At 43.3% G+C, this 26,757-nt stretch overlaps 1 protein-coding gene and 1 long non-coding RNA gene across 5 annotated transcripts in view; one reads left to right on the top strand and one right to left on the bottom strand.

The window, feature by feature from the left end:
* The window catches only part of DNAJB6 (DnaJ heat shock protein family (Hsp40) member B6), a 118,830-nt gene extending 109,839 nt beyond the window's left edge, over positions 1–8,991 (top strand). For all 4 annotated transcript variants that reach the window (XM_078152551.1, XM_021009646.2, XM_021009647.2 and 1 more), the window contains one exon: positions 7,160–8,991. In XM_078152551.1, the coding sequence (XP_078008677.1) occupies positions 7,160–7,242 (83 nt within the window). In that variant the 3' untranslated portion in view covers positions 7,243–8,991. The remainder of the gene's footprint in view (positions 1–7,159) is intronic.
* The window catches only part of LOC144456809 (uncharacterized), a 30,868-nt gene continuing 6,150 nt past the window's right edge, over positions 2,040–26,757 (bottom strand). The window contains exons 2-3 of the long non-coding RNA XR_013485912.1: positions 13,842–13,919; positions 2,040–6,710 (exon numbers count right to left, since the gene is read on the bottom strand). This is a non-coding gene — a long non-coding RNA (uncharacterized LOC144456809). The remainder of the gene's footprint in view (positions 6,711–13,841; positions 13,920–26,757) is intronic.

Raw genomic sequence — 26,757 nt, 5'->3', positions numbered from 1 at the left:
TGCCCATGAATGCTGCCGAGTGTTTTCTGTTGTTGCGATGACCTATGTTGCATTCAGCATGGAGCTTGTCAAACTAATCATTCATAGTTAACTTCACTTTCAGCTTGTCACCCTCAAAACCATTCCTTTTAATACAATTAGCTTAACATCTGTATATTTGATTTCCTCTGTTTTTCAGCTAAGAATGATGGCCTTTAAAAAATCCACAAAGGAAATTGTCATGAACGCTGTATCTTTTACTACGTTAAAAATCATTTGAATTGGAGTAATATGGGGAGAATTTGCAACTAAAACCTCTCCTCCTGCTCCCCTTACCTCTTGACCTTCTGAAAGGTAGAGTAGAAAAAGTGTGCCAAGATAAGCCTTGAGGAAATTGTAGGGAAGGCACTATAGTCAGTCACCTCTTAGCTACAGTCTGTGTTGTATTTGTGCAACATTTTAAAAACAGGAGACTCGCTTCTCCCAGGGCAGCTTGGTGACCTGGGAAAGAGCCCTGGATTTGGAGGCAGAAGACCTGGGCTTGTAGCCTTCTTCCTCTGTGTGTGATTCTGGGCAAGTCACCTCACACAGCGGTTTACTCAGCTGTAAAATGAGAGCATTAGACTAGGTGATCTCTAAGGGCCTTTCTTGGCCTAATCTGCTCACCTTGGCAGGTGTCCCTGTAAAGCAGGGGTTCTTAATGTGGAGTCCATGGACCCAACGGGTCTGTGGATAGGCATCTTTATTTTCACTAACCTCCAGCTGAAATTTAGCATTTCCTTCAATTATTTAAAACATTATTTTGAGAATAGGTTTTCCCAGACTGCCAGAGGGGTCCATCAGATGTAAAAAGGTGAAGAACACTTTTGAGGGTAAAGGTCCTAGGAAACCAAGTAGAAAGTGTAACACTGTTAGCCACATTGTTGTGGATAATTGAGAGCTGTCCATAAGGATGAGGTTAGTGGTTATACCCAAATTACCAGGCTACAGGGTGACTTCATGGTATTTGAATGTAGGAAAGGCATATACACAGATCTACTCAGTGTATATCATGGACAAGACATAATGACAGGCTTTGGTGACAATGGTGTGATTTAGTTTAGACCTCAGTCTCTATGCAGGAATGACTGTTTAGAACCTAATCATGATGGACCTGGTTTCCCTTGTCGGGCTTCTTAACCATGTTGTCTTTGCTGGTCTGGTTCAAAACCTAGACATTGATTTTGGAGGACCACTTTGGCAGGCGTTTCTCCAAACATTCTACCAAGATCCAAAAAAGCAAAGCTCTTAACTTTCTCTTTGCATCAGGGCAGGTGGCCCACCTGATATCCTGTCCTGTTTCCTCTCTGTCAGTGGCCCCTGGAAAGGTGGAAGACTTCTAGTTCAGGGAAAGAAGACTAGAAAGCATTTTTGTGTGTGTGTGTGTTGTGTGTGTGTGTGTGTGTGTGTGTGTGTGTGTGTGTGATTTTGCCTGGGTTTTTGCAGTTTTCTCTGCTTCTAGGCTTCCGGTCACGAAGCTGATGTCAGCCACAGACATTTTCCCAATGGGGTTTGTACTCTTATAGCTTGGAGTTAAAAAGACTCTGTCTCTTGTGTGAGAGACAATGTCAGTTTATTTGGTCTTGGTATGAATGGAGTTGATTACTCTTTCCCTCCAGCTTGGCACCATGTCTGGCACATGGTGGGCACTCAATAAATGTTTATTGACAGACTGACAGAAGCAGCCTTTAGAGCCATGGAGTGCCTTCCCGTCTTCTCCCTCTTCTTTCTCCATTACCTGTGTCTCTCTTAGCCCTATCGTGCCCCGGCACACCGTGGGTCAGCTAGTGAATTATGAAGGCATTGCTTTGTCACACTTGTGACCCTGAGAGTCAAGGAGGAAGTTTTAGGAAAACCTGGGTCAGGGAGGTGGAGAAAATATGTTCCTAACTCTTGTGCTTTAAAATGCCCCAGTGGAGAATGGGAAAGGGGAAGGATGTAAAAAGAACTACTTCATGGTTGAACTTAGGTTTGGTTTTTTGTTTGTTTGTTTTGTAATAAGCTCAGATTACCAAAGTGGTTTTAATAAGTACATAGTTTTATTCTTTTAATCAAATGAGGGAGAAGAGAAAACTTAGACTGAGCAGGATGTAAGCAAGATATGGGGAGCTGGGAGAATGCCCCAGTAGGGGCACAGTAAACGAAGTTCTCATGCTTCTTTTTGTTGGCCACATGTAGACTCTGTGCTTGTGAATGGGCAGCATCTTTGAAGGGTGGGCTTAGGAGAAAGAAGCTAGTGATGCCATGGTGTGTGGCTCACAAGTGGTGTGGACAGAAGGGCTGGTACAGTGAAGAGAGTCTGGGGGGACTTGGGTTCAGATCCCTCTTCTGATGCCCACTTCTCATGTGACCGGGCAAGCTGATTCAACTCCCTGCGCCTCAGTTTCCTAGTCTGTAAAATAAGGGGATTTGATTACGTTTCCTCTAGCCCTAGACCTATGATCCTTTGAAGTTCACTGTCCTAGTATTTGAAATCCTACTCTTAGCAATATATATAGGGCAGCTCGGTGGTACGGTGGATAGAGCAACAGGCTTGGAGTCAGGAAGACCTGGCCTCAGACAGTAACTGTGTGACCCTGGGCAAGTCACTTCACCCTGTTTGCCTCAATTTTCTCATCTGAAAAATGAGCTGGAAAAGGAAATGGCAAACCACTCCAGTATCTTTGCCAAGAAAACCCCAAATGGGGTCAGGAAGACTTGGAAATGACTGGAGCAGCTGGACAACAGTGTATTTCTTTGAGTCAACCTGTTGTTGAAGCATACCCCTGGCAAAGGGTATATGCTTGAAACATTGGTTTAGTAGTTTCTCCATCCACCAGACCTCTCTCTTCTGGAACGAGAGTGATGGGGACAGTATGAGAACACTGGGCACCAGGAAGAAAGGGGTATAGGAGGCAGATGCTGAGGTGCAGCGTGGTGGACAGGGCCTAAATGCCCAATTCACTCCCTTTGTGACTTCTTACAAAGTTGGATTTGATGCCAGACTCCTTTTATTTGCAGTGCTTGGATTAGAAATTCCTATCACATTTGTCCCAGGGCCTGCCCTTCTACTTTTTATAGATGATTTTACTGTTTTGAATGGATGGATACCACCTTTCTTTTTGCCTAGCTCCCTATCAGCTCATTCTCCAATAGTTCAAGTTTTGCTCACACTTGGATGCAAATGGCCCATGGGTTTTTCCATGGAGGTTAATTCACTTGATGCCATTTTTGCTCCCAATCTCTCCCAATCCTTCTCCAGCCATTTGGTTGTCATAATTACATTGGGAATTGACAACTGAAGAAGATGACTGAGGCATTATGCCTCCCTTCCTGGTCACTGAGATGATATGTGGGAAGTATCTTTTTTTTTTTTTTTAAGTTTTAATTTTCTTGCTGAAGCTCCAAATGCCACAGCCTCAGAGGAAAATAAATGAAGTTCCTGGAGGATCAGTCAATTAGTGGTAGATTAAGTAGTGGCACTTTTTTTTGCCATTGTATGTAAATGTAATTGAATCTGCTGGAGTGAAGAAGACCATCCTCATAGCGCTGTTTTTTCCCCTTTTAAATTGGAGCTAAAATGAATCAGAAAGCTAAGGGCCATCGCTGCCATTTAAAATCTCCATTTCTTTTCTCCTTGTTTCTTGATATTAGCCATCTTGATTCATTGGGCTCCCAGTTAACTATATGTGGGGGCCTCTTAATTTAATCTCTTAATAAACTAAGCTACTAATGGAGTCACCAGCATCCTTAGCTTGCCATTATTTATAAACTTCTCTTCTTCATGTTTCATGACTCAGAGCAAAGTGACAAATAGATCAGGACTCCAAACTAGTATCCTCAAATTTGTTTGCCATGATGGCAGATCTCCTCTACTGGCACTCACCATTTTAAATAGCCATTGTATGTATCCATTGAAGAGCTTTGCACCCTTGAGGGCCTTTAGTTCATTGTTATTTCCCCGGGGACCTCCCTCTCCCATAAGAATCCAAGGCCTAGTGTCTAGGAAGATTTTTTTCCCCCCTAGAAACCCAAATGGAGGAAATAGAGGGGTCCAAGATGAATTTGCATATACTTGGCATATACACACCCATCTGATTTTTGCTACTTGAATTGTATCATTTCTTGCTCTTCTCTTCCCTCAACTGATCAGGATTCTCCCATATCCCAGACTGGAGTAGGGTTGAGATAACAAGAGCCAGAAATCTTTGCTGTATCTCTTGGGGTTCACAGTCCACACCTTAGATAATAACACCCTTGATAATTTTTATGGTTCACAGAACATTCTCCTCAAAACGATCACAGGAGAATAAGTAGTAAAATCATTAACATCTGTTTTTTTAGATGTAACTGAGGCTTGACCATGGTCACATAAGTAGAAAGTGTCCGAACTGGAGTCTGGACCCTGGCTTCCTGAATTAAATTAAGCCAGACCAGGAAGGAAGGAAGGAAATAAGCATTTGTGCAGTGCCTACTCAGTGTCAGGCATGTGGGGATACAAATAGAAACAGAAAGGCAGCTAGTCCTTGTCCTCAGGGAGCTTATGTTCTAATGGGAGATGACACATAAAAGGGCCTGGCAAAGCGGAAGGGGGACCTGGAATGGTTTTGAAGTCCAGAGAATTCTAAGGCTTTCAGATATAAAGCCCCTTGGGTGTGCGGGGCAGGTTGCTGCAGAGGAAGAACTTCTTAGACTGATTGAGAAGGGAGCTAAACTGAAACAATACTTTTTTTCTGCCAGGAGAAAGTTGTTCTCCACCATGGTGGTAAGTGAGGTAGGCAAGACTTGCTTCATGCTGTGATGTCTGCTTCTGGAATGACTTTGAGATGATGAATTAAGAGGACTGGAATCATCCATCTCCACTCCATTTCCACATACCACGTGGGATGAGCTGAGGGACTACCGCTTTCCTTCCCAAGCAAGCTCTCTGCCTCAGCTAGTTCTGTCATCTGTACTTACTTGTGGGAGCAGATCGAGCCAGATCTGCTGTCTGTCCCGGATTGTGCCTCCTGCTGGCAAAACTTTGGCTTTTAGTCTCCATCTACTGCTGGCCAACCTAGCGGCATTTTTGTGCCATTATGGGATCTTGGCAGGGAAATGGAAACTTTCCTTCATTTTCAAACCTTTGGGGGCCTCCAAACTACTTGACACATTGAATGGTCAGAATATTTTTCAAGAGTAAGGACATCTACCTTTCCATCATGATATGGAAAGGACCATGTTGAGAGAAGTTTGAATTTTTCAGAGTTCTGAGTGCCAGTGTGGTCCCAGTGAAATAAGTGGACTGTTAGTAGAAAGTTACAACAACAGCATAAAATTGGATAGGGATTAGAGGCTGTCTTGAGGATTGTTGTTTTATTCCTAGAGGTGTCACTCCTGAAGCGTGACCCCAATGTAGAGTGAAGGAAGAATAATCAATAAATCCGTATGTTGTGCTTAGGTTTAAGCTTCCTGTTTAGGAGGCTAATAGTTGTTTTTAAGTAAAAAACCTCATGCTTTAACGAAGGCTGTAAGCCATAGAGGTAGATAACTTGAATTTAACCTGGATGAGCAAGCTCTGATATGGAAATAATTAGGCTGATGCCTTTGGTGAAATGTGTCCGTCTTTGGCCATGAAAAAGATGCCACTTTCCGTGGGGGCGTTTGTCCCAGGCCTCATGCCAGGTTGTGAGACAGAGGGGGCCTCTGCAGCCTAATCCCTCCCCCAACTAAAACAAAGAAAAAGGGAGGCCTTCCTTAAGGTGCATGTTTGATGACTTGATTAGTGTAGGACCACTACTGAATGGGCATTCATCCTCAGGCGTGGAAGCATTCTATGTCATTCTACTTCTAGAGGTTGTTTGTGAAAAACTGATTGTCCGCTGAGAGTCCACCTACTTCAGCCATGTTTAGTCCAATATCTATTACATTTAGCAGGAGTCCCTCTTGTTTCTGTGATGTATGTCAGTGGACCAGGGGGCCTGTGCTTTGTACAGTGCAGGCTGGTGGTGGCTCTGCCTTATTGCCGGTTTTACGTGTTAAATTCCCAGTTGAGAAATTCAGGTTGAACTCTTGCTCTTTTATTGCCTAAATTAAGCATCAGGCCTCTCTATCTGCCAAGCCTGTTTTGCATGTTTCACAGCGGGGAGCTTCTTCTACCAGAGCGACTACAGGATGAGGCCCAGTGTGCCTTGACCCCTTTGGCCAGAGCTTCAGAGGATAAGTGTGTGCAGCCATGCTGTGCCATCACTGTCCAGAACCAAATGACTCTTTCTTTTGCTTTTAGGCAGACAGCTCTGGCAGGCAAAATCCTAATGGGAGCGTGTTGGTAAACTAGGAGGGTGAAGGATTCTTGCTCAAGTCCAAACGTTGGGCACTTGCTGTAATGGAGAACATCCTGCCACGTCACAGAATGAGCCCAGTCTTCAGTAACCCTTTTCCCCAAAGAGGGGGTGTGAGAGAAAGTATTTCCTTGCCCTGCAGTTCAGGCTGGCCCTGTTGGAAGGCTCCAACGTAGTCGAATGTACTCTCCAATCTCATCGCCAGGAGAAATAGCACTGTTAACATGTCAGGTTACCAGGCAGGTGATTGAGGTTCCCCTGAATTGAAAGAAGGGGTGGAGATAAAGATGGATAGATGGGATTGATAGGTAGCCTCTATATCAAATAGGAAGTATTTTGAAGATCTTTGAATGGTTTCTTTCTTCCTAATATTAAAAGGTTTTCAACCTGTAACTTAAAAAACAAATGCAGATTTAGATTTGCTTTAGATGCAGTTTGATTGATCAGAGGAACTTCCTGATCTGCTGCCCTGTGCGTGGGCTCTGACTCCATAGGGAGGGACTCATGCACATCCCCTAGTCATTTGGACGTAAGGACCCAGCCAGGAGCCCTAACCAAGAGTTGCTGGTTGGACATGACCTCTGGTAAGGGGCCAATGCATAGATCCTTCCCCACAGAACAAAAGAGTTCTTGCCCAGCTCCAGGGGACTTCCCTCCTCCCCACACTCCCCAACAGGGGATTCCCCTGATCACCCCTGTGTACATAGGTTTTAAAGGTGGCAATTTTGCAAGCGAAGATGCTGGTTTGTGTGTGTGTTTTAAGTGGGGTATATAGAATTTGCCTCTTAAAGAGGAAATGCAGTTAATATCCGAACAGTGTTTTACAAGCCGTATTTCCTCAGGACACAAAGAAGGTGGCAAGAGGAAGAAACAGAAACAGAGAGAAGAGCAGAAGAAGAAGAAGTCGACCAAAGGGAACCATTAAAACGGACTTGTCAGATGCAGCAGTACCTTTTCACCACATGATCCTATAGCATTTGAACACGTCCCTGTGTGTGTGTGTGTATTGTTTTGGTTGTACACATTGTTAGGCAGAAGACAGCTCGTGTTTTCATATTGTACTAAATTTGCACTATCACAGTTTCTCGTGGGACTCCAGACATTTTAATAGCGGGTTGTCAGGTTAGGCAGGCGAGAAGACTGCCAGGTTAGTGACTGGTGGTTTGGTGACGGGTGTTGTGTTGGCAGTTTGGAAGATTGTAGATGTTTTTACCTTGTGTCCTTCCCCGACTGGGGCTAAGTGCCACTCTAGTGAGGGTTTTCCTCTGGGCCCTGTTGTTAAACCTCTGTCTCACTCTTTTCATCTGTGCAACTCCCATACAGACTGCTGCCACAGAGCCCTGATGAACCTAACTGGTGACAGGGATGGGCAGTTGAGGATCTGCCAAGTGACCCTTTTTCCCTAAGGGAGGTAGAACATATGCTACTTAGCAAGATAATTAAAGATGGCATAATTTAAGAAAACTATAATACTGTGAGCTAGACATTCAGTCATTGAGAAGGTACTTTCTCTTAAGTAGAAGATAACCTGGCCTGGGCCTAGGTGTTTCTAGGCCTCATCATAGGTACTGTCAGGTGAATGGTGAAATCATTCATTCCTTACTTTCCTTATGACCTTAGTCCCCTAACTCTCCAAACCATCCAAATTCTCCTTAAAAATTGTTTTTTGGGGTTTTTTTTGGGGGGGATGGGTAGGAGGAGGTGTGTGATGCAGAATCTTGTCCAAATTCTACTTTGAAATTCTGGGGTTTTTTTTGGGGGGGGGTGTAGAATCTCTTCTTTTTTTAATAGTATTTATGAGATTCCCTTTCAGTGGATGTACTGATTCTGCCCCAATAATCCTTGTTCCACGGCAATATTTTGACTCTTCTCATGTAGGGTCATGATGAGGGGAAGGAACAAGTTAGTTTAAAGTAACATCTACTATCCTGAGGGAATAGGCTGAACTGACTTTCAGTTTGCAAACATTCTCTTCATTTAAAAAAAAATCACTTCTTTTGAATCTGGCAGGATCACTTTCCAGCTCCCTGGAATTATTTCATTTGCATGACCTTATTGCTCCTTAACCTTTTTTTTTTCCGTTTGAGCACTGACTAGAATTTTTGTATTGCCTTAACTTGATTCCTTGCATGTTCCTTGGCAGTGAATTCCGCTTTCCCTCTTAACACCAGGGCCTCTGGGTTGCACTGGTTTGTTCTTTTGTGTCTTCGAGCTGTAGTCATCGTGAAATCTTTGATGTGACTGGGGAAAATAAAAAAGCCAGCAGCTTCCACCTAGCACTGTCGAAGGCTGAGCTCTCTTTGGTAAAATTCAGCGTATCAATATGCTGTAACAACACACCAGGCTTGGGAAGCCAGAATACAAATGTAGCCACTGCTTCTATGGAATGATTGTTAAAATGGTGTTATAAGGGTCTTTTATCAGAGGTGGGGGGAGCGGGGAGGGAAGGAGGGTAGTTTAATTGAGAACCCTGGGGTGGCTTAGTATTTATGCTTATCATGAAAACTGTAACCTTAATAAACATTGATTCTTTACTTCATATGCAGGATATTTTAGGTACTACATATGTGAAACATTAAGATTTAGCGTAGCCCTTCTGTCGGTCACTTGATAAGTACCACTAAATTGTTTGTGCTGTGTTACTAATATTTAAAAATAAAAGCAGTTCTCTTCATTGTTTTGTCTTTTTTGGGAGGTGGGGTGGGGGTGGAGAAGTGCGTATTCTAAATGGATTTGGCTACTATGAAAATATAGGGACACTTTATTTGGGGGGTGGAGGTGAGGTAGGTATGGAATAAGGCCAGTGTGAAATGCATACTAGGAGAAAGGAAACTAAGCCAACATCCTCCTCTCCCATTTCATACAGGAAATATTGAGTCCAAATGACACTGAAAGAGTCCATTGGACAACTGTGCCAACCCAAACTATAACTTAGGGTAGGGCAGCTGGGGCTTTGTCATCATTGCTAACATTTGGATGGGTGGGTGGGGTTGCTCCTCTCCACTCATTGCGACTATCCCCATTTCTCACCTCTTGAGCTCTTTTGTTGGTCTATGCCTCTGTCCTGAGGGTTTGGAGGCCAAGGGAGCTGACTCTTTATCAGTGTTAATCACAGAGGGAGTGGATAGGCCATTCCATCTCCATCATGGTATCTATCCACTGTTTTCTAGGTCCATCTGCCTTCAAAAACCTCTTTCACTTGCTCCCTCTCCACATTCCTCCCTATTCATATCCACCTTAGTCATCTCTAGTTCCTATAATTCTCTGCCTTACCTTTCCACTATGTCCCTTAGAACTCCAGTCTTCTGTTTAACTCCCCTTCATCCTCTATCTATCCATGTTTTTTCCATCTGCTGGCTCATTAAAACTTAGCTTTATCCCGAAGACATCACATCTCTTGACACCTTTCCAAGTCTGGAAATCCTCTCATACTCTCTAACCACAAGAGGAATTGGCATCCTTCAAAATCGACTCCATCCTATCAAGACCCTCATTTATGTCATTTGTGAATCTCTAGGTCACTCTCCCTATTCCCCAATAAGTTCAATGAATCACAGTCTTTAACACAGCAAACCCTGCCCCTTCAAACCCCCTGACTTCTCAGTTCCTCTACCTCCTCCACTCCAAGACTTCTGTCTCTAGTCCATCCTGTGAATGTTTATGCCTCCTTATCCACCTCTTCAACAGAATTTGCCCCAGGTACTGAAACTCAAGTTATAACCAATGTTGTTTTTACAGAGAAGGTATCTACTACAATCCAATAAACATTGAGGTGGGGGAGGGGGGTGGCATGCAGGCAATGGGGAGAGTTCAGTAATAGCTGTTCCCCATAAGAGAATATGTTTGGAACCTTGAAGTAAGGAAGCTAAGAATTCCAAAAGCAGAAGGAGGGAGTATATTCCAGACATAAGGTCTATGCAAAGCCGTGGAGGTAGGAGGTGGAATGCAGAGTTTAGGTCAAAGCATGTAGGCCACTTTGGCTGGCACATGGGAGTTGGTAAAGGGGTAAAATATGTAGTGAACCTAGAAAAAAGCTGGGAGCCCAGTAGTGGAGGGCTTTAAACACTCAGTAGGGAGTTTATATCTTGTCCTAGAGGCAGTGAGGTCCTCCAAAAGGTTTTTGAACAGGGCAGTGACATGGTTACACTTGCGGTTTTAGCAGATCATTTTGGCTGCTGTATAGAAGGGTGTTTGGAGAAAGGAGAGGGTCCAATTAAGGGATGGTCCACTGTTGTGGCAGCCTGGGTGAGAAGTGGTGACCATGAGCAGAGAATAGCAGACACCAGTGAAAGATTGGAGCTCTCTGATCGCCATGGTCTGGCAAGTGATTGGGTCTGGGTTGAGGGAGAGAGGAAAGAGTTGAGGATGACTTTGAGACTGCAAGCCTGGGTGATTCTGGAGATGGAGAGCCAGAAGGAGCCTCAGAACCCAACTTCCTCATTGACTGGCTTGAGGTCATAGGGATAGTTGGGAGCAGAACCAGAATTTGAATCCATGTTTTCTGACTCCAGATGTGGTATTCTTTCCACTTCAGTCCAATTGGAAGGACAAAAACAAAAAGGCGAGTTGTGAGGAAGGGCGGTTTTAGGGAGAGTGATGGATGAGTTTTTCAGACTTTCTGGGCCTTCAGACAGTGGTTGTTGAGTGAGGACTAAGCATGGCAGAGGGGGATGAAGACAGAATCATTAACACTGTTTCATAAAGTGGCAAAACCAGTGAAGAGGCACTTGTGTGTCTCATCTCACGGACTGGGAGGTTTTTCACCATGGAGATTTAATCAGTTGTTCTTCTCAGAAGTTCAATCACCAAAATTTGGATCAAGCTGATAGTTTGATCCGTAGGCAATTCCATATACCTGATAGGGGAAAAAGTTCTGCAGCTGAATAAGGCTATGGCAGTCCCCACACATTAACTCATCTGGTTATATGTTCTGAGTCACCATCACAGGAAGAGAATGGTTTTTGTTTTTGTTTTTTAATTAGGGATGAAGAGGCAATGTTGGAATGTGACTCCACCTCTGAAAAATCCTCAGTGGCTCCCCGTTGCGTCCCCTTAGCTTGGCATTTAAAGCCCTCCACAGCCTGCCTCCAGCCTATCTTTTCAAACTTAGTTCACATTGTTCCCCTTCATGTACTCATTGATCCAGCCAAACCAGCCTCTGGCCTATTGCGTGAACTTGGAATTGCATTTATAGTTACTGTGCTACATGCCCAGAATCCACTTCCTTCTTACAGCCAACTCTTAAAACCCTCTTCTTTCGAGGATCAGCTCAGTACCTATTATAGGTAGCCTTTTCTGATCCCCTAGTGTTAGAGTTCTCTCCCATTATCTTAAACTTATTTGTATTCTTTTTCATGTTATATTCCCCCAGTAAAATGAAGATCTTTGATAACAGTGATGATTTTTGCTTTTTCTTTGTAAACCTAGCACCTAGCTCAGTGCCTAGCTCATAAAAGGTGCTAATAAATAATAAATGAATGGAGTCCCCTAATGGCAGGAGTCCCAGATATATATGACACTAACCCTAAGTAAGGGTATTGAGAGCCAGAGCAAACACCTTGCATACCCATCTCAGGCATTCTGCTGGGAAATAGTAGTTTTTAGCACTTCAACATCCTCTAAAGCAGGGGTTCTTAACCCAGGGTTCACAGGGATAGATTTCAGGGGGTCAATATTTTTAAAAATATTTTAACAACTGTATTTCAATATAATGTATGAAATTTTTTTTTTAATATTTAAAAACATCCTTCTGAGAAGGGGTCCACTAGACTGCCAGAGGGATCTGTAATAAACAATAAAAGGTTATGAACCCTTGATCTAAAGAATTAAAACTTAGCAAACAGAGCTAAAAGTTCAGCCCTGGTGCTATGATGTATTCCAGTTTCCAACACCCTGGTGTTTGTCCATTAAAGATGAAACCACATCAGTGCACATTTCCCCCTGTTCATTTTGGTTTGGGTGGGTGATGGGGAGCATAGATAATAAAGCTGTGCTAACAGGGACTAGACCCAAGCAGAGCCGCTAAGATTAGGCAGAAGACAGAGGAGACTAGCTGGGAGTGTGTGGGTGGGTGTGAAGGGAGGAGATGAAAGATGCAGCTTGCAGACAGAGGAAACAACAGGAGATCAGAGGATAAAATAGCAACTAGTATCAAAGGCTAGGGGCCCAATTGGAGCTGTGCCGGACCAGTGATTATATATCTAAGCAGATGGTAGGACTGGAAGACCAGAGAGGATCAAATCAGGGAAGGGAGCAGCTGTAGAAGAATGTTACTGCAAAAGAATAATGAATGGGGCAGCTAAGGATAGGGTTGTTTTTTTTTTTTCAGCTGATGTGGGGACCCTGATAGAGAGGGATGGGGAATGGGAGGTGGCCAAAAAAACCGAGGCCAGGGAAATAGGAATTTTAATTTAATCCAGCAAACATTTATTATTAAAACCTTACTATGTTACAGGCACTGGGAAGATGATGACAAATATAAAATTGTCTCTGCCTTTAAGGGGCTTTCTAATGGATGGGTTGAAGTTAATGCATTTGTGAAGCAATCTGAAATGGCTCCCTTGGAGCTCTGGCTTAACTCTCTTCCCTCTATGGTTCTCTGTCATTGAACGGAGGAGTTTTCCTGCTGAGGATGCTGGGAAGGATATGGTTGAGGGTAGGCATTGGAGGGGGGCCAAGATCTTCTAGCCCTTCTGGGGGTGTTCTCCCTGTCTGGATTCTGATCTTACTTCCGTCCCTCTATACCATTACCCTCAACTCTGGTGATGAAAGTATGGGAAAAAATCTCTTTTCTTTTCCATTTCCATTAAGGCAAAGTTGGAAAAGGAGGTTTTTCTCTCTTAAAGTGACCTTGATGGAAGTCAGCAGCATAATTCATTTCCATTTTCAAACAACAGAAAAAAAATTGTATAGGAAGCTATGCATCTATATTATGCAAAGCCCTTGAAAAGTATATAATAAATTTAATGTGGTAATTCCAACACTGTCTTATTTGTCTCTTTCTGAACTTCCTTTTGCTCTCATTTGTGTGTTTTATAAATATTTCATTAATATTCTTTTCTGATTTTTTGACACTCCTATTTACTTCGTTATTCTATGACTCTCACTAACATAAAATTTAAAAAAAAACCCTCCCTTGTAGCAAGTATAGTCAAGCAAAACTGATCCATACATTGGTCATTTCAGAAAATGTATCTTACCCTGCACCTCTACTCCAGTGCCTCTCTGCCAATTGGTGGGAAGTATGTTTCACCATTGTTTTTGTGGCTTCCTTATGGGTCACTGAAATGATCAGAGGTCTGAAGTATTTCAAAGCTATTTTCCCTTGCAATATTGTAGTTATTTTATAAGTTTTGGAACTTTTTGTTTGGTTTTTTAAATTGAGGCTGAGGAGGAAAGAAAACAATCAATGCCATCAAAAGTGTAGAAATGGGTGTTTCAAAGAGATCCTTGCTCACGATTTGAGTGAGCTCTAGCCATTGATTAGATTGGCCTTTGATACTGACCCCTTTTTCTTCTTTTTACCTGAATTGTCAAGGGGAACGACTCCCAAGTTCTTTTTTCTAGACTGTGGAAATTTTTCTCTCTTGTTTCCTTCAGCACCTGTTGAGAGATTCAGGAGACATGGTCATATCCCCTAATCAGGTAGGAAAATAGATTGTGAAATGACTGTCTGGCAGAGTTGTTTAGCTTCTGTAGTGATACTTTAGTAAACCAGAGCGCTCATATCTTGGGCCTCTTCTGATGTTTTATTTTCTACCATTCGTAAAGGATGTGCTCATTCCACAGATACTGGGAATAAAATTTCTGGAAATAATTCAGAGTCTAAGGAAGCTGTTGATTCATACAACAAACATCCGTAAAGCATCTGCTATGTTTAGCTCTGAGATATACTAAATTTAGAGAAGACACAGTGCCTCTTCCCAGGGATCCTCCAGTGTTGTCAATATGCAGAAAGAGTCACCGTAACCTTGGGTCAAAAGACAAGAAGGCAAATGATGGTGGGACAGTTCTTACTCAAAAGCTCTTTCCTCACAATCCCGTGAAGGAGGCAATGTAAGTAGTGTCCTGTGCATCTTACAGATATGTAAACTGAGGCTCCAAGAGGTTAATAGATTACTGGAAGTCACACAGCCTCTAAGTGTAGGCGGCAGGTCTCATTCAGGTCTCTCAACTTCATTGCCTGTGTATTACAGTTTTGTTCCCTTTCACTGGGAAGTCCATTAGCCAGCTCCAAACCATCTTTCTAGCTTTCTTGTATATTACTTCCATTCCTGAACCCTTCAATTTGAACTGTTAATCAACGAACATTTATTAAACACCACTATGTGCCAGGCATTGTGCTAAACACTGCAGATACAAAGAAAAGCAAAAGGCAATCCATGTCCTTGAGCAGTTCACAGTCTAATGGGGGAGACAGGGTGCAAACAACTATTGACAAAGAAGATGTGTACAGGATAAATTGGAGACAATTGGTAGAGGGAAGGTACCAGCATTAAGGGGGGACTGAGAAGGGCTTCTTGTAGAAGATGAAGTTTTAGCAGGGCTTGAAGGAAGCTAGGAAAGCCAGAAGGCAGAGATCAGGAGAGAAAGAATTCTAGGCCAAGGGGACAGCTGGTAAAAATGCCCAGAGCTAGTATATCATCACATGTAAGGAGAAGTCAAAGAATCCATTGTCACTGCATCATAGAATATATGAGGGATGAGCAAAGTTAGGAAGACTAGAAAGGTAATAGTGGGCCAGAGCTTTGAATGCTGAAAGGATTTTATATTTGATCTTGCCGCTGAAGTTTATTGAACAGGAGGTGACACAGTCAGATTTGCAATTTAAGATTATTCTGTCAGCTAAGTGGAGGATGTCCTAGATATCAGGAGATTTGTGGCAAGAAGACTAACAAAATAGCTATTGTGATTGATGTGATGAAGGTTTACACCAGGGGTGGTGGTGGGGTTGTAGAGGAGAGAAGGGTAGTATACAAGGGAGGTGTTATTACCATAAAATGGACAGGCCTTGGCAATAGATTGAATTCGGAAAGGGGGGGGGGCAGTGAGGAGTCAAGGATGATACCTAGGTTGCAATCCTACATGACTGAAAGGATGATAGTGCCCTCAACAGTAATAGGAAAATTAGGAAGAGGGTAGGTTTGGGGGGAAAGATAAGATCAGTTTTGGACATTTTGAGTTTCAGATGTCTATGGGACATACAGTTCCAGACATTCAATAGGCTGTTGGAGATGTGAGACTGATGTTAAGAGAGAGATTAGGGCTAGACAAACCTGAGAACCATCTATATAGAGATGATAATTGAATCCATGGGAGCTGATGAGATCATCAAGTGAAATTATATAGAGGGAGAAGAAGGCCCAAGACACAGCCCTGGGGGACACCTCCCACTAGTAGGAGTGACCTGAATGAAGATCCAGCAAAGGAGACTGAGAAGAAACAGTCAGTTAAGTTGGAAGAAAACCAGGTTATACTAATGTCATGGAAACCTAGCAAGAAGAGAGTATTAAGGAGAACAGTGTCAAAGGCTGAAGAGAAGTCTAGAAAGGCAAGGATTGAGAAAAGGCCATTAGATTGGGCAATTAAGAGATCGTTTGTAACTTTGGAGAGAGCCTTTAGGGTTGAATGATGTGGTCTGAAGCCAGACTGTAGAGGGTTGTGAAGTGAGAGGAAAGGAAGTAAAAGCACCAATTGTAGATGGACTTCTCAAGGAGTAGCCACTAAAGGGAGGAGAAATAGGGGGTGGTAGCAAGTGAGTGGGATGGATGGATCAAGTGAGTGTTTTTGAGGACGGTGAAGACAAGGATGTGTTTATGGGCAGTTGGAAAGCAAACAGTAGTCAGAGAGAGATGGAAAATAAGTGAGAGGTGGGAGATGCTAAAAGGGTAATCTCCTGGAGAAGACAGAATAGAATGGGATCCCTTGGCACAGAGAGAGGTTTACTTTAGCAAGGAGAGGCGCCACCCCTTCTAGTGAGATGGGTGAAGGAGTAGAGTTGCAGGAGGCATCTGAGTGATGTGAGATGGGAAGGAGAGTGGAATAGGGATAAAAGAGACAAATATGAAGTAAGGTTCTCAGCTGAGAAGGTAGGGGGATGGGAAGCTATGGGAAGCTTGAGGAGGGATGAAAAGGTTTGGCAATGCTGCTGTAGGGAGGTATAAAAGGATTGCCTTGCCACAGAGTTGAGATTATGTAACACAGGGTTTTATGATTTCCTCCAGCTTCGTTCAGCAGAATATGAGTAGGGACAAAAGCAGTGGGTAGTGGGAATTGTCCAAGGCTGAGCCTTGGCAAGTCAAGATCAGCAAGAGGACAAGAGGGCAAGGCACTTGAGGGAGGACGACAGTGTTGAACTGGTTCACCAAGGGGTTAAGACAGGGAAAGAAGTAGAGTGTAGCCAGTGTAAGGATGAGGGCCTGGGAAAGAAATGAGAAATGGAAAGAATTGGAACTCCTGGTAGGAACAAAGAACAGAGTGTGTGCTCGCAAGGCAGAGACAGTAGTGGAATGACAACATTGTAATTCGATAAAGGAATTTTAGAGTTCATGAACATAGAATTGGAACACTAGAAAAGATCAAGGACGTAATGATGGCAAACATTTTTGTGCGGATCTGAGGGAGGTGCAAGAGTAGCTCATGGGAGGTGACTAGGTGGAGGAACTGAGAGGTTAGAGTGTTTGAAGGAGAATCAATATGTATGTCAAAGTCCCCTCCTATAAGGGCAAGAGTTGGAGAGTGGGAGAGAAAGTTTGGAAGCCAGACCTTGAATTCATTGAGGAATGAAGGATCATGGCCTGGAGATTAGTTGACAACAGCTACCAGACAGTTGATTGAGAAGTAGATTGGGATTGAGTGAACCTCAAAGGAGGAGAGGTTACTAATTGATAATGGTAGATGGAGAGGTTGGAAGTGTCAATGGGGTACAAGGAATATTCCAACTCCACCACCAGTCCTTGACCCTTGATGGTGGTAGGGCAGGAAATGAATAAAACCAGTGTTGGAAAGAGTGGCCAGGAGGTTATCTCATCAAGAGGGAGTTGGGTCTCAGTAAAAGTCAGAAGATGGAGTGGGGAAGGAAAACATTTAAGATAAAAGCAAATTTGTTACCTATGAAGCAGGGGAGGTAGAGGATGATAGAGTCAAATTCATTGGGGGATGTGGAACTTGTGATGCAAACTCGCTTCTTTTTTCTTCTTACTGAAGTTCAGGAGAAGTATTTGTGAAGGCTTTTTAACAGTGAGGATAAGCTCGACCTTGTTCAGATCATTTAGCCAATATTTTATGTAGTCCAGAAACTGGAATGAGCTGTACTGCCTCTGGCAAGGAACCTTGGGGTCATGTGAGGACAGGACTGGACTTCTAGGGCCTGAGCTTACTTAGGGTAAAGGTTTGCCTTTTGGGACAGGGTCATAGGTTGCCATTTGCCCAGATCTGTGACACTTTGACAGAAATTGAGAAAACAACAGGTGGGAATTTCAGGTGTGGGGAGCTCAGAGGGAAAAGACATGGATAATATTCCTGCCTCTGAACATATTAGCTCTATGACCTTGAGCAAGTCACTTAAGTTTGGCCTCAGTTTCCTCAACTCTCAAATGGGGGAAATAATACACATCCCACCATCTTCACTTAACATATCTAGACACAACGCCTCTTTCCTCCCAAAGTTATCCCTATTCCTGACTTCCTTATTTCTGCTGAGAGCCCTTCCATCCTTCTACTCACCGAGGTTTTCAACTTTGGAGCCATCTGTGGCTCCTTCCCCTTCCTCAATCTCATGTATAATTATAATCAATAAACACTTATTAGGTACCTACTATGTGCCAGGCACTGTGCCTTAATTATTATTGTTGTTATTTTTGTCATAGTTGTCATTGTCTCCTGGGAGCTTGGAGAGACGAAGAGACTTGCCCAGCGTTATGTGGAGAAGATGAACCCGTCTTCCTGGTTTGGGGGCTAGCTCTGTATTCAGCTACCACTCTTTTTGCAAAAAGAAGCAAAAGAGAGTCCCTGCCCTCAAGGAGCTTACAATCCAATGTTGGAGATAACATACAAACAAATCTATACAAAGCAAGCTATACACAGGATAAAAAATAATTGACAGAGGAAAGGCCCTAGAATTAAGAGTGGTTATGTAAGATTTCTAGTAAAAAGGATGGGATTTTAGTTGGGCTTTAAGGAGAGCAGGGAGTCCAATAGGCAGATTGGAGGAGAGAAAGCATTCCAGACATGGAGGACAGCCAGAGAAAATACTTGGAACCAATGAGTCGCAAGTGTCGCTCATTCTACTTCCATATCTCTTATCTCTGTCCTTTTCTTTCCACTCAAGGCCCTTTCAACGTTTCAAATTACATCAGCCTTCCAGTTGGTCTCCCTGTCTCCTCCTTCCTCTCCCCAATCCATCTTCCATCTACTTGACAAACCAGTACTCCCAAAGCACTGAGTCACATCCCTGCTCAAGAATCTAGAGTGTTGGGGCAGCTAGGTGGTGCAATGGATAGAGCACTGGCCCTGGAGTCAGGAGGACCCGAGTTCAGATCTGGCCTCAGACACATAACACTTCCTAGCTGTGTGACCCTGGGCAAGTCACTTAACCCCATTGCTTAGCCAAAAAAAAAAAAAGAAAAAAGAAAAGAAAAAGAATCTATACAGTGTCTCCTTATTGCCTCTAGGACCCAAATTCTCTGACATCTGAAGCTTCTCAGCCTGGCTTCAGCCTATTTTTCTAGACTTTTTACATATTATATGTCTTCATGCTCTGTGTCACAGCTAAACTGGCCCTCTTTCTGTTACCCACACGCAGTATCCCATCTTCCATTTCCAAATCTATGCACCTGCTGTCCACCAAGGCTAGAATATATTCTCTCCACCTCTACCTCATCTGCACATTTCATTTCTTAGAATGTAAGCTCCTTAAGGGCAGACACTGCTTTGTCTTTGCCTTTGTATCCCTAGCAACTAACAGTGTCCGGTGTTGTGGGAGTTTAATCCACACTTGTTGAATTGAGCCGTCCCCTGGGTCAGGCCCCTCTACTCCATTTCCCAGGAGGTGAGAGTTGGATCTTAAGGTTTGGAGCTAGAAGGGGCCATTAGAGATAATTTCCGTCCAGTCTTCATTTCATCTCCCTTCCTTGAGAGTACACCGCCTTCCATCCCTGTGTGGACCATTGTAACACTACCAGAAAGGGTGGGACTAGCAGGAGGTCTGGGAGGGGGTGGAGGCGGGGGGGGGGGTGGGGGGAGGTTGGGGAAGGGATTTGTCGATTTCTATGAGTCTGAAGTACAGATCAATGTTAACATCTCTTTTAAGAGCCAACTTTCCTCCCCTCCTCCCCCACCTCAACGTCCCCTTTCATTTCTGTGACTTCTCTGTATGTTTCTTTTCTTAAAGCCCAAATGAACAGCAGGGGTTCGAAACTCTCATCATATTGCCTGGGGTGCTGGAATAAGACAGAACAGGAGGTGAGTGGTTTGGGCGTCAGCTCTTAAAGCTGTGTGTCAGTCAGAAGCTGTGCAGAGAATGTCACGCAGTACAGATTAAATGCTGGCTAAGCTTTCTTGAGTTGTAAGTCTTTAATACACCTACACAGGGTTGGGCCCTGTCTGTCAGGCAGCGCTGATTTTTCTTGGACTGCTTACACATTCTTGGGCCAGTCGACCTCATTGCCTAGCCATCCTGGGCCCTAATTCTGGAATCAGCAGGGGCTTATGGGAAATTCACAGCAGTAGGGTTAGTCAGGTGGGCAGAAATGGGAAAAGAGTTCCCTTTCCCCCTGGAGCTTATCAACTAAGGATCAGTGAGTTCTTAGATTTTGCTATGCTTCCCCCTGGGGCCAGCCCAGCCTCGAGGAATGTGGCGATGTAAGCAGTTATTTTTGGCAGACTCCTCTTAATTCCCACCATGTTGTCTCCTTCTGGTCCACTCTGCCCTCCTCCTATGCCTAGTGTCCCCACACTGCCAGTGCTGTCCAGGGCTTAGCACAGTGGCACATGGTAGGTGCTTAATAAATGTTTACTGATGGATTGCCTCATGGCTGCTCAAAACTCCCTGCACTATAGTATGGGGAAACAGTGCTGGATAGAAATCAGAGGTCCTGGTGCTATAGGACTAAGTCTGTTTCTGCTGTAGCTGCCCTAGCTGTATGTACTACACTCTTTTACTTGGTAATCTCTCTTCTGGCATCTTGCTGGGACCTTCCATACCAAACACTTCCAACTGCCATGCAATCTTGAGGATTGGTACCCGAGGTGGGAAACCAAGCAGAGAGGCTTCAACAAGACCCTGCCCCTCCCTGTAAAACACCCGGCTCCCTTCAGCATCCTGAGCTGCCCTGATGTACTCAGTGCTGACAAGCCTTGGTGGCAGCATCTCCCGGGGTACTGAGGACTCCAGCCCCTCCCCGGGCTTCAAGGCCACTGTTCCTGAGGCTCTTGGCAACATTGCTGGCTGTCTCTGTTCCCTGCCCTTCCCTAGCCTCCGCTGGAGATTGACTGCCCTGGTTTCGGCACTCTACACTTCCTTGGGTGTCTACAATTAAGGCTAGTGGCCTTCTTCTGTCTCCCCACCCTTTTTTTGGGACCAGATTTATGCCTTCCTTGGGATAGTGAATTCCTAATAAGGATCTTTTTGTACCAACAGAGGTGAACAGCTGCTCTACTGCTCATGGGACCACATGAGAGAATCTGGGTAGAGTTCTTCACAAACCTTAGAGTGCTACATAAATGGAAGCCTTAATTATTATTGTTGTTATTTTTGTCATAGTTGTCATTGTCTCCTGGGAGCTTGGAGAGATGAAGAGACTAGCGTTATGTGGAGAAGATGAACCCGTTTTCCTGGTTTGGGGGCTGGCTGTGTATTCAGCTACCACTCTTTTTAGGCAATTGGGGTTAAGTGACTTGCCCAGAGTCACACAAAGCTAGTAAGTCAAGTGTTTTGGTTTGAGGCTGGATTTGAACTCAGGTCCTCCTGACTTCAGGGCCAATGCTCTTCCACTGCTCCACCTAGCTGCCCCACTCCGGCTACCGCTCTTAATGTGTCAGATAAAAAGGCCTATTGCTCATCATCACTGGAAGAATGGGCCTTCATTTTAGGCGAAGATTGAGATCATTGAAAGAACAATTCCACGAAGGAAATCCAATTCACTCTCTTCCTCACAGAGTTAAGTTCTGGGCCCAAATTACTGTCCACTGGGGGTGCCTTTCACAGATATCCTTTGTCCACTTCTTTTGGGGAATTACTTTTTTTTTTTTGGCTAGGCAGTGGGGTTAAGTGACTTGCCCAGGGTCACACAGCTAGTAAGTGTTATGTGTCTGAAGCCGAATTTGAACTCAGGTCCTCCTGAATCCAGGGCCAGTACTCTATCCACTGCACCATCTAGCTGCCCCCTGGGTTTTTCTGAAGTCCTCTTGCTCACCACTACACCACCTAGCTGCCCCTGGGGAATTACTTTTAATCTGACAGATTTGTGGCAATTACTTATAACTCAGGAAGTCATTTAAAAAAAATTATCTTAGTGTATGTGTGTTTTACATCATGTTATTTGTGGTTTAGTCATTTTTAAATTGTGTTTGACTCTTTGTGACCCTGTTTGGGGTTTTCTTGGCAAAGAAACTGGAGTGGTTTGCCATTTCCTTTTCCAGCTAATTTTACAGATGAGGAAACTGAGGCAAACAGGGTGAAGTGACTTGCCCAGGGTCATACAGCCAGTAAGTATCTGAGGCTAGATTTGAACTCAGGTCTTCCTGTCTCCAGGCCTGGTGCTCTATCTATTGTACCACCTGGCTGTTGGAGTGGTTTGCCATTTCCTTCTCCAGTTTTATGCAGGGAAGGGCTAAGTGACTTGTAAGTAAGTAAGTAAGTAAGTAAGGTCAAATTTGAACTCTGGTCTTTGTGCTCTTTCTGAGTCCAGGCCCTGCTCTCTTATCCACTGTGCCATCTAGCTGCCCCATTTTATGTCACATTTATTTTCAAATCTGGTTTTCCCTCTTTCCCTACCCAGTGGACCATGTCTTATAACTAAAGCTAGAGAAGGAAAGAGGAAGAAGATCAGTTCAACCCACTCACCTCCTGCCAGAGAAGAGAGGGACTGAAAATGCAGAGTGTTGCGTACTATTTGGGACATAGTATGTCCAAATAGTATGAGACATGTCCATTTGGGACATGGACACTGTGGGAATTTGTTTTGCTGGACTATGCATGTTTGTTATGAGAGTTTTACTTTTTATATTTTTTAAAAAAATTATTCAATGGGGAGACCGGTGAGAGGGAGCAATAAATGCTTATAAAATAATGTTTAATTAAATAACATTAAAAAAAAATAAAACAGTTAAGTAAACTAGCCAGCACACTGATGATGACCTTGAAGTCTGACATGTATTAGATGTTCCATGCAAAGATTTTGGGAGGGTGGAAGCATATTTTTCAAATGGCAAAGCTTCTTTCCTGGAATCTTGCAATAACATTGTTTACTGTAGAATTTGGAATAAAGCATATTCCTTTTGTAGGGATTTTATTGACCGAATTACTCTATTACAGGACAATTTGGTACAACATTTGGAACAAAGCCTATGCCTCTTGAATAAAACCATGTAAGGGATACAATAAAATTTACGGAAGTACAGTCAGTTCTGCTGTAACTCTTGTGTTGAAAACGTGAATTTGTTCCAACAAAGTTGAAATATTAGGGAACAGTTTGAGCATAACTTGCATTTTGCATTTGTTAATGTGAGATTTTGTCCTCTAGAACACAGAAAATGGCACCGTGGTGGGGCTTTCCAGCGGGAGAGTGACCTTATGGGTCTTGTGATGGGGAGAGACTTGCCAGTGAGTGGCCAGACTCCAACTTCTGTCCCTCAGTGTGGAGCTGAGAGGCCTGGGCTTGGAGAGCTGCAGAAAACAGTTAGAGGTGATGGGAACAACACTGCCCGCCAACCAAGAACCAGCTCATATATGAGCTAGCCTCTTTGACCCCTGCTACCCCTGAGCTGCCTTCTCAGTAGAATGTCTCAAGCCCAGCAGGCCTTAGTTCTCCTGGGGTGAGGCCACACGTCTCACGTTCTGCATGGGATGGGCAGTCCGGTCGTATTTGCACTGGATGAGCTGCGGAGGCATCCTAAATTGGGTGTGGGCTTCATGTTCCTGGAGATGTATAGGATAGGAGATTGGACTAAACAAGTTTTTAGGGTCCTTTCTAACTTCAAGATTCCATGATTGTTAGTCAGCTTTGGCTCCAGACACAATCCATGGTAGAGCAGGGACAGTTGAGTGGCCAAGCTGTAAATTCCCCCAAATGAGGGAGAGGGAGGCCATTGGCTAATGGACATGGATAATGAAAGGTCTGCTGGCCCACCGTACATCATGACTTAATTCCTTGCCTTTTGTCACTTGGGATTTTATAGGTTTTCTCTTGATAAGCAGCATTCATTCTCCTCCGTGAACTCACGGAATTCGGTTTTTATGGCATAAAAATTATTGTTTCCCTGACTGGCTGGTTGTTACCCACTGACACTGGTTGTCAGGAGACAATGAATCTTCCAATCATTGAGAAAATAAATTTGATTTATGGGGGCGGCAGTCAATAACCTCCTGAGCCTGAGAGTGAGCTAGCCCAGTTCACCGAAATAATGGCTTTTCCCTTGGAGGTTCCTTTGGGGAGCTGGTACTGAGTATCTCTCTCTCTCTCTCTGTGAGACTAGGGCTTAAAGTGAGCAGTGAGGTGAGTAGGGGAAAGTGGAGGCGAAGTGGACCCAGGATACAAGATCCCATTAGTTCTTCCCCTAAAATCCTAGGATTTTCCTTTAGCTGAGGCCAAAGCAGTAAGCGGCTAACTCCATAAGCTGTACGACTGGGACCCTCCATTCACAAAAATGAATACATTCAGAAGGTCCCTGGCAGAGAGGGAGTACTTTTTTCCCAAATGGGGTATCTTTAGCTTAAAATTTTGACATAAACGTTTTATTAATGTTCTTCTGTTTTGATTTTGCTGTCATTAACTAATATCCTTTAACCCTACCTCTAAGGAAGCATAGAAAAGCAAAAAAAGGTGAGGGGAAAGGAACAAGCATTTATTAAACATCTACAATGTGCCAGGTGGGCAGCAAAGTGGTACAGTAGATAGACTGACAGGCCTGGAGTCAGGAAGACCTGAGTTCAAATTCAGCCTCAGATACTTATTAACTGTATGATCCTGGGTAAGTCATCTAACCCTGTTTGCCTCAGATATCTCTGTAAAATGATCTGGAGAAGGAAATGGCAAACCACTCCAATGTCTTTGCTAAGAAAACTCCAAACAGGGTTACAAAGACTCAGACATGACTGACATGACTAAACAAAAAAATGTGGCAGGAACTGTGCCAAGCACTTTACAGATATTACCTCATTGATCAATGCAATGGCCATGTCTGTAGATGTAGAGCTGGAAGAGACCTTACCAGTTATCTAGTTCAGCCTCCTCATTTTACATGTGGGGAAACTGAGGCCCACAGTGGTTGCTCAAGAGCAGGAAAGTAGTAAGTGACAGAGCATGTCTGATGACATACGTAGTTCACCACTTTACCACCAAGAGGAAGAGACATGTTTTACCAACAGTTCTTTGAAGTCAGGGTTAACTTTATTTATTTTGCAAAAAACAAGACGGAGATCTTTATGTTGTTCTGAAGTTTTTGCCTGATGGTGGTGGTTGTTAGGCATGGAATAAAAGAATGTCTGAGACATTTGGTTTTGCTAATTACTCCAGATTATAGGGCCAGATTGTGTTGGCAGATAATTTTTTTTCCTACTAAAATTATGTTTTATTCCTCTGAAATCAAACCAAAAATATCATAGAAATGAGGAGGTAGCTCTTTGACGGGCTGTTCTGTTCTGCCCAATATTGAGCTCCTTTCTTTTGGTTTCTGTAGCTCCCAGGTAACTAGGAGAGCTAGTTGTGAATGAATCTGACTTTGAGAAGTTAAAGGAACCTACAAGGAAGCACACAAAAGCTGGATGGCTTTGAAAACAATGTGCACTATTTGTTATACAGGTTTTCTTCAAATGGAAACTTATTGCTTTAAATTGAATCCTCTCATGTTTTGCTTTGCACGTGGCAATTTTTTTTCTTTTCCTATTTTGTATTTCAGTTTAAAATAAATTTAAAAAAAAGTTAAATGGGGAATCCCTGACTAGGATAAGTAGCTTTCTGGCGCAGACTTTATCGGTCTGAGTAGTTCATTCCACCAGAGACTACAAGAACTAATACCATATTGCTGCTGTGGGTCCAGAGATAGTCTGGGTTTCCTCTGCCTGTCTTAATGAACTTCCTTCTTTGTTGGGTTCTTTGGCATTTGGAGCTCATAAATAAGACAGCATTCATCTTGGGTTGCGGCAGCTACCAGGAATTGCGTTTCTGTCTCTAAGTCTTGGCAGGGCTCTCTTTAGGGTCTTCTGAGGTTGCAGGCCTGTGTGCATGTGTGTGGTGGCAAGGTGGGATTAGAGGGAAACTCTGGCTATCTCTTTTTAAACCCACTCTTCAGCTGGATGTGGTTTTGGAGGCCCTGGACAGCAACGTAAATTTGTGATAAAGCCAATAGCAAAGTGTACACATTTGTTTCATAAGATGTAGAGCTGAAAAAGACTTAAGAAATCACCTTGCCACAACCAAGGGTTTATTGATAAAAGTTTTAACAATCAGCTCTCAAAATAAGATGTGTGCACTTTTAAGTCTATTCTGCATTAGTAAAATTTTTTCCATTACTTTCTTTCTTAATAATATTTTATTTTCCCCCAATTTTTCCCCAATTAAAAATTGTAAAAATAATTTTTAACATTCATTTTTTTAAAACTCCAGGTTCCAAATTCTCTCCCTCCCTTGCCTCACCACTCCCTGAGACAGTAAGTAATCTAATATAGATTATACATGTGCAATCATATAAAACTTATTTCCATTTTAGTCTTTTTATGGAAGAAAACTTGAACTAAAAAAAAAGGAAAATGGAAAAATCTTCAACACTTTCTTAAGGCTAAACCATCGCACTAATAAATCAAACCCTGATTTGTAGCATTTACCAGCTTCAGGGGTATAAATTCTCACATTAAACATTTAACCATATGCTTATGAAAGTGAATTCAGGTTGGTTCTTAGCACACCCCCGAGGACAGCCCACACATTTTTATAGTTGAGGAAGTTGGGATCTAGAGAGTTTGCCTGCAGTTACAAAGGCATAGTCTATTGATTTTCCTCTGCACCTGATGACTTTTGCTCTTCTTGGTCCCTCAAATTTTAGCCTTTCTTAAGGAAGTGCCCCCAAATAAGGCAGACAGAAGGAGCAGGAGCCCCCCCTAGAATGTAAACTTGAGTTTTTTGTTTTGTTTTTTGTCTTTAAATTCCCAGTGCTTACCGCAGTTCCTGGCACATAGTAGGAACTTTTAATACGTGCTTATTAAATGAATGAAGAGAAGGAATTT

The sequence above is a fragment of the Phascolarctos cinereus genome, unplaced genomic scaffold, assembly GCF_003287225.1.
Source record: "Phascolarctos cinereus isolate Bilbo 61053 unplaced genomic scaffold, phaCin_HiC Scaffold_1;HRSCAF=81, whole genome shotgun sequence".
Lineage (NCBI taxonomy): Eukaryota > Metazoa > Chordata > Mammalia > Diprotodontia > Phascolarctidae > Phascolarctos > Phascolarctos cinereus.
The sequence above is the reverse complement of the archived record's forward strand: the minus strand, read 5'-3'. Positions and strand labels throughout refer to the sequence as shown.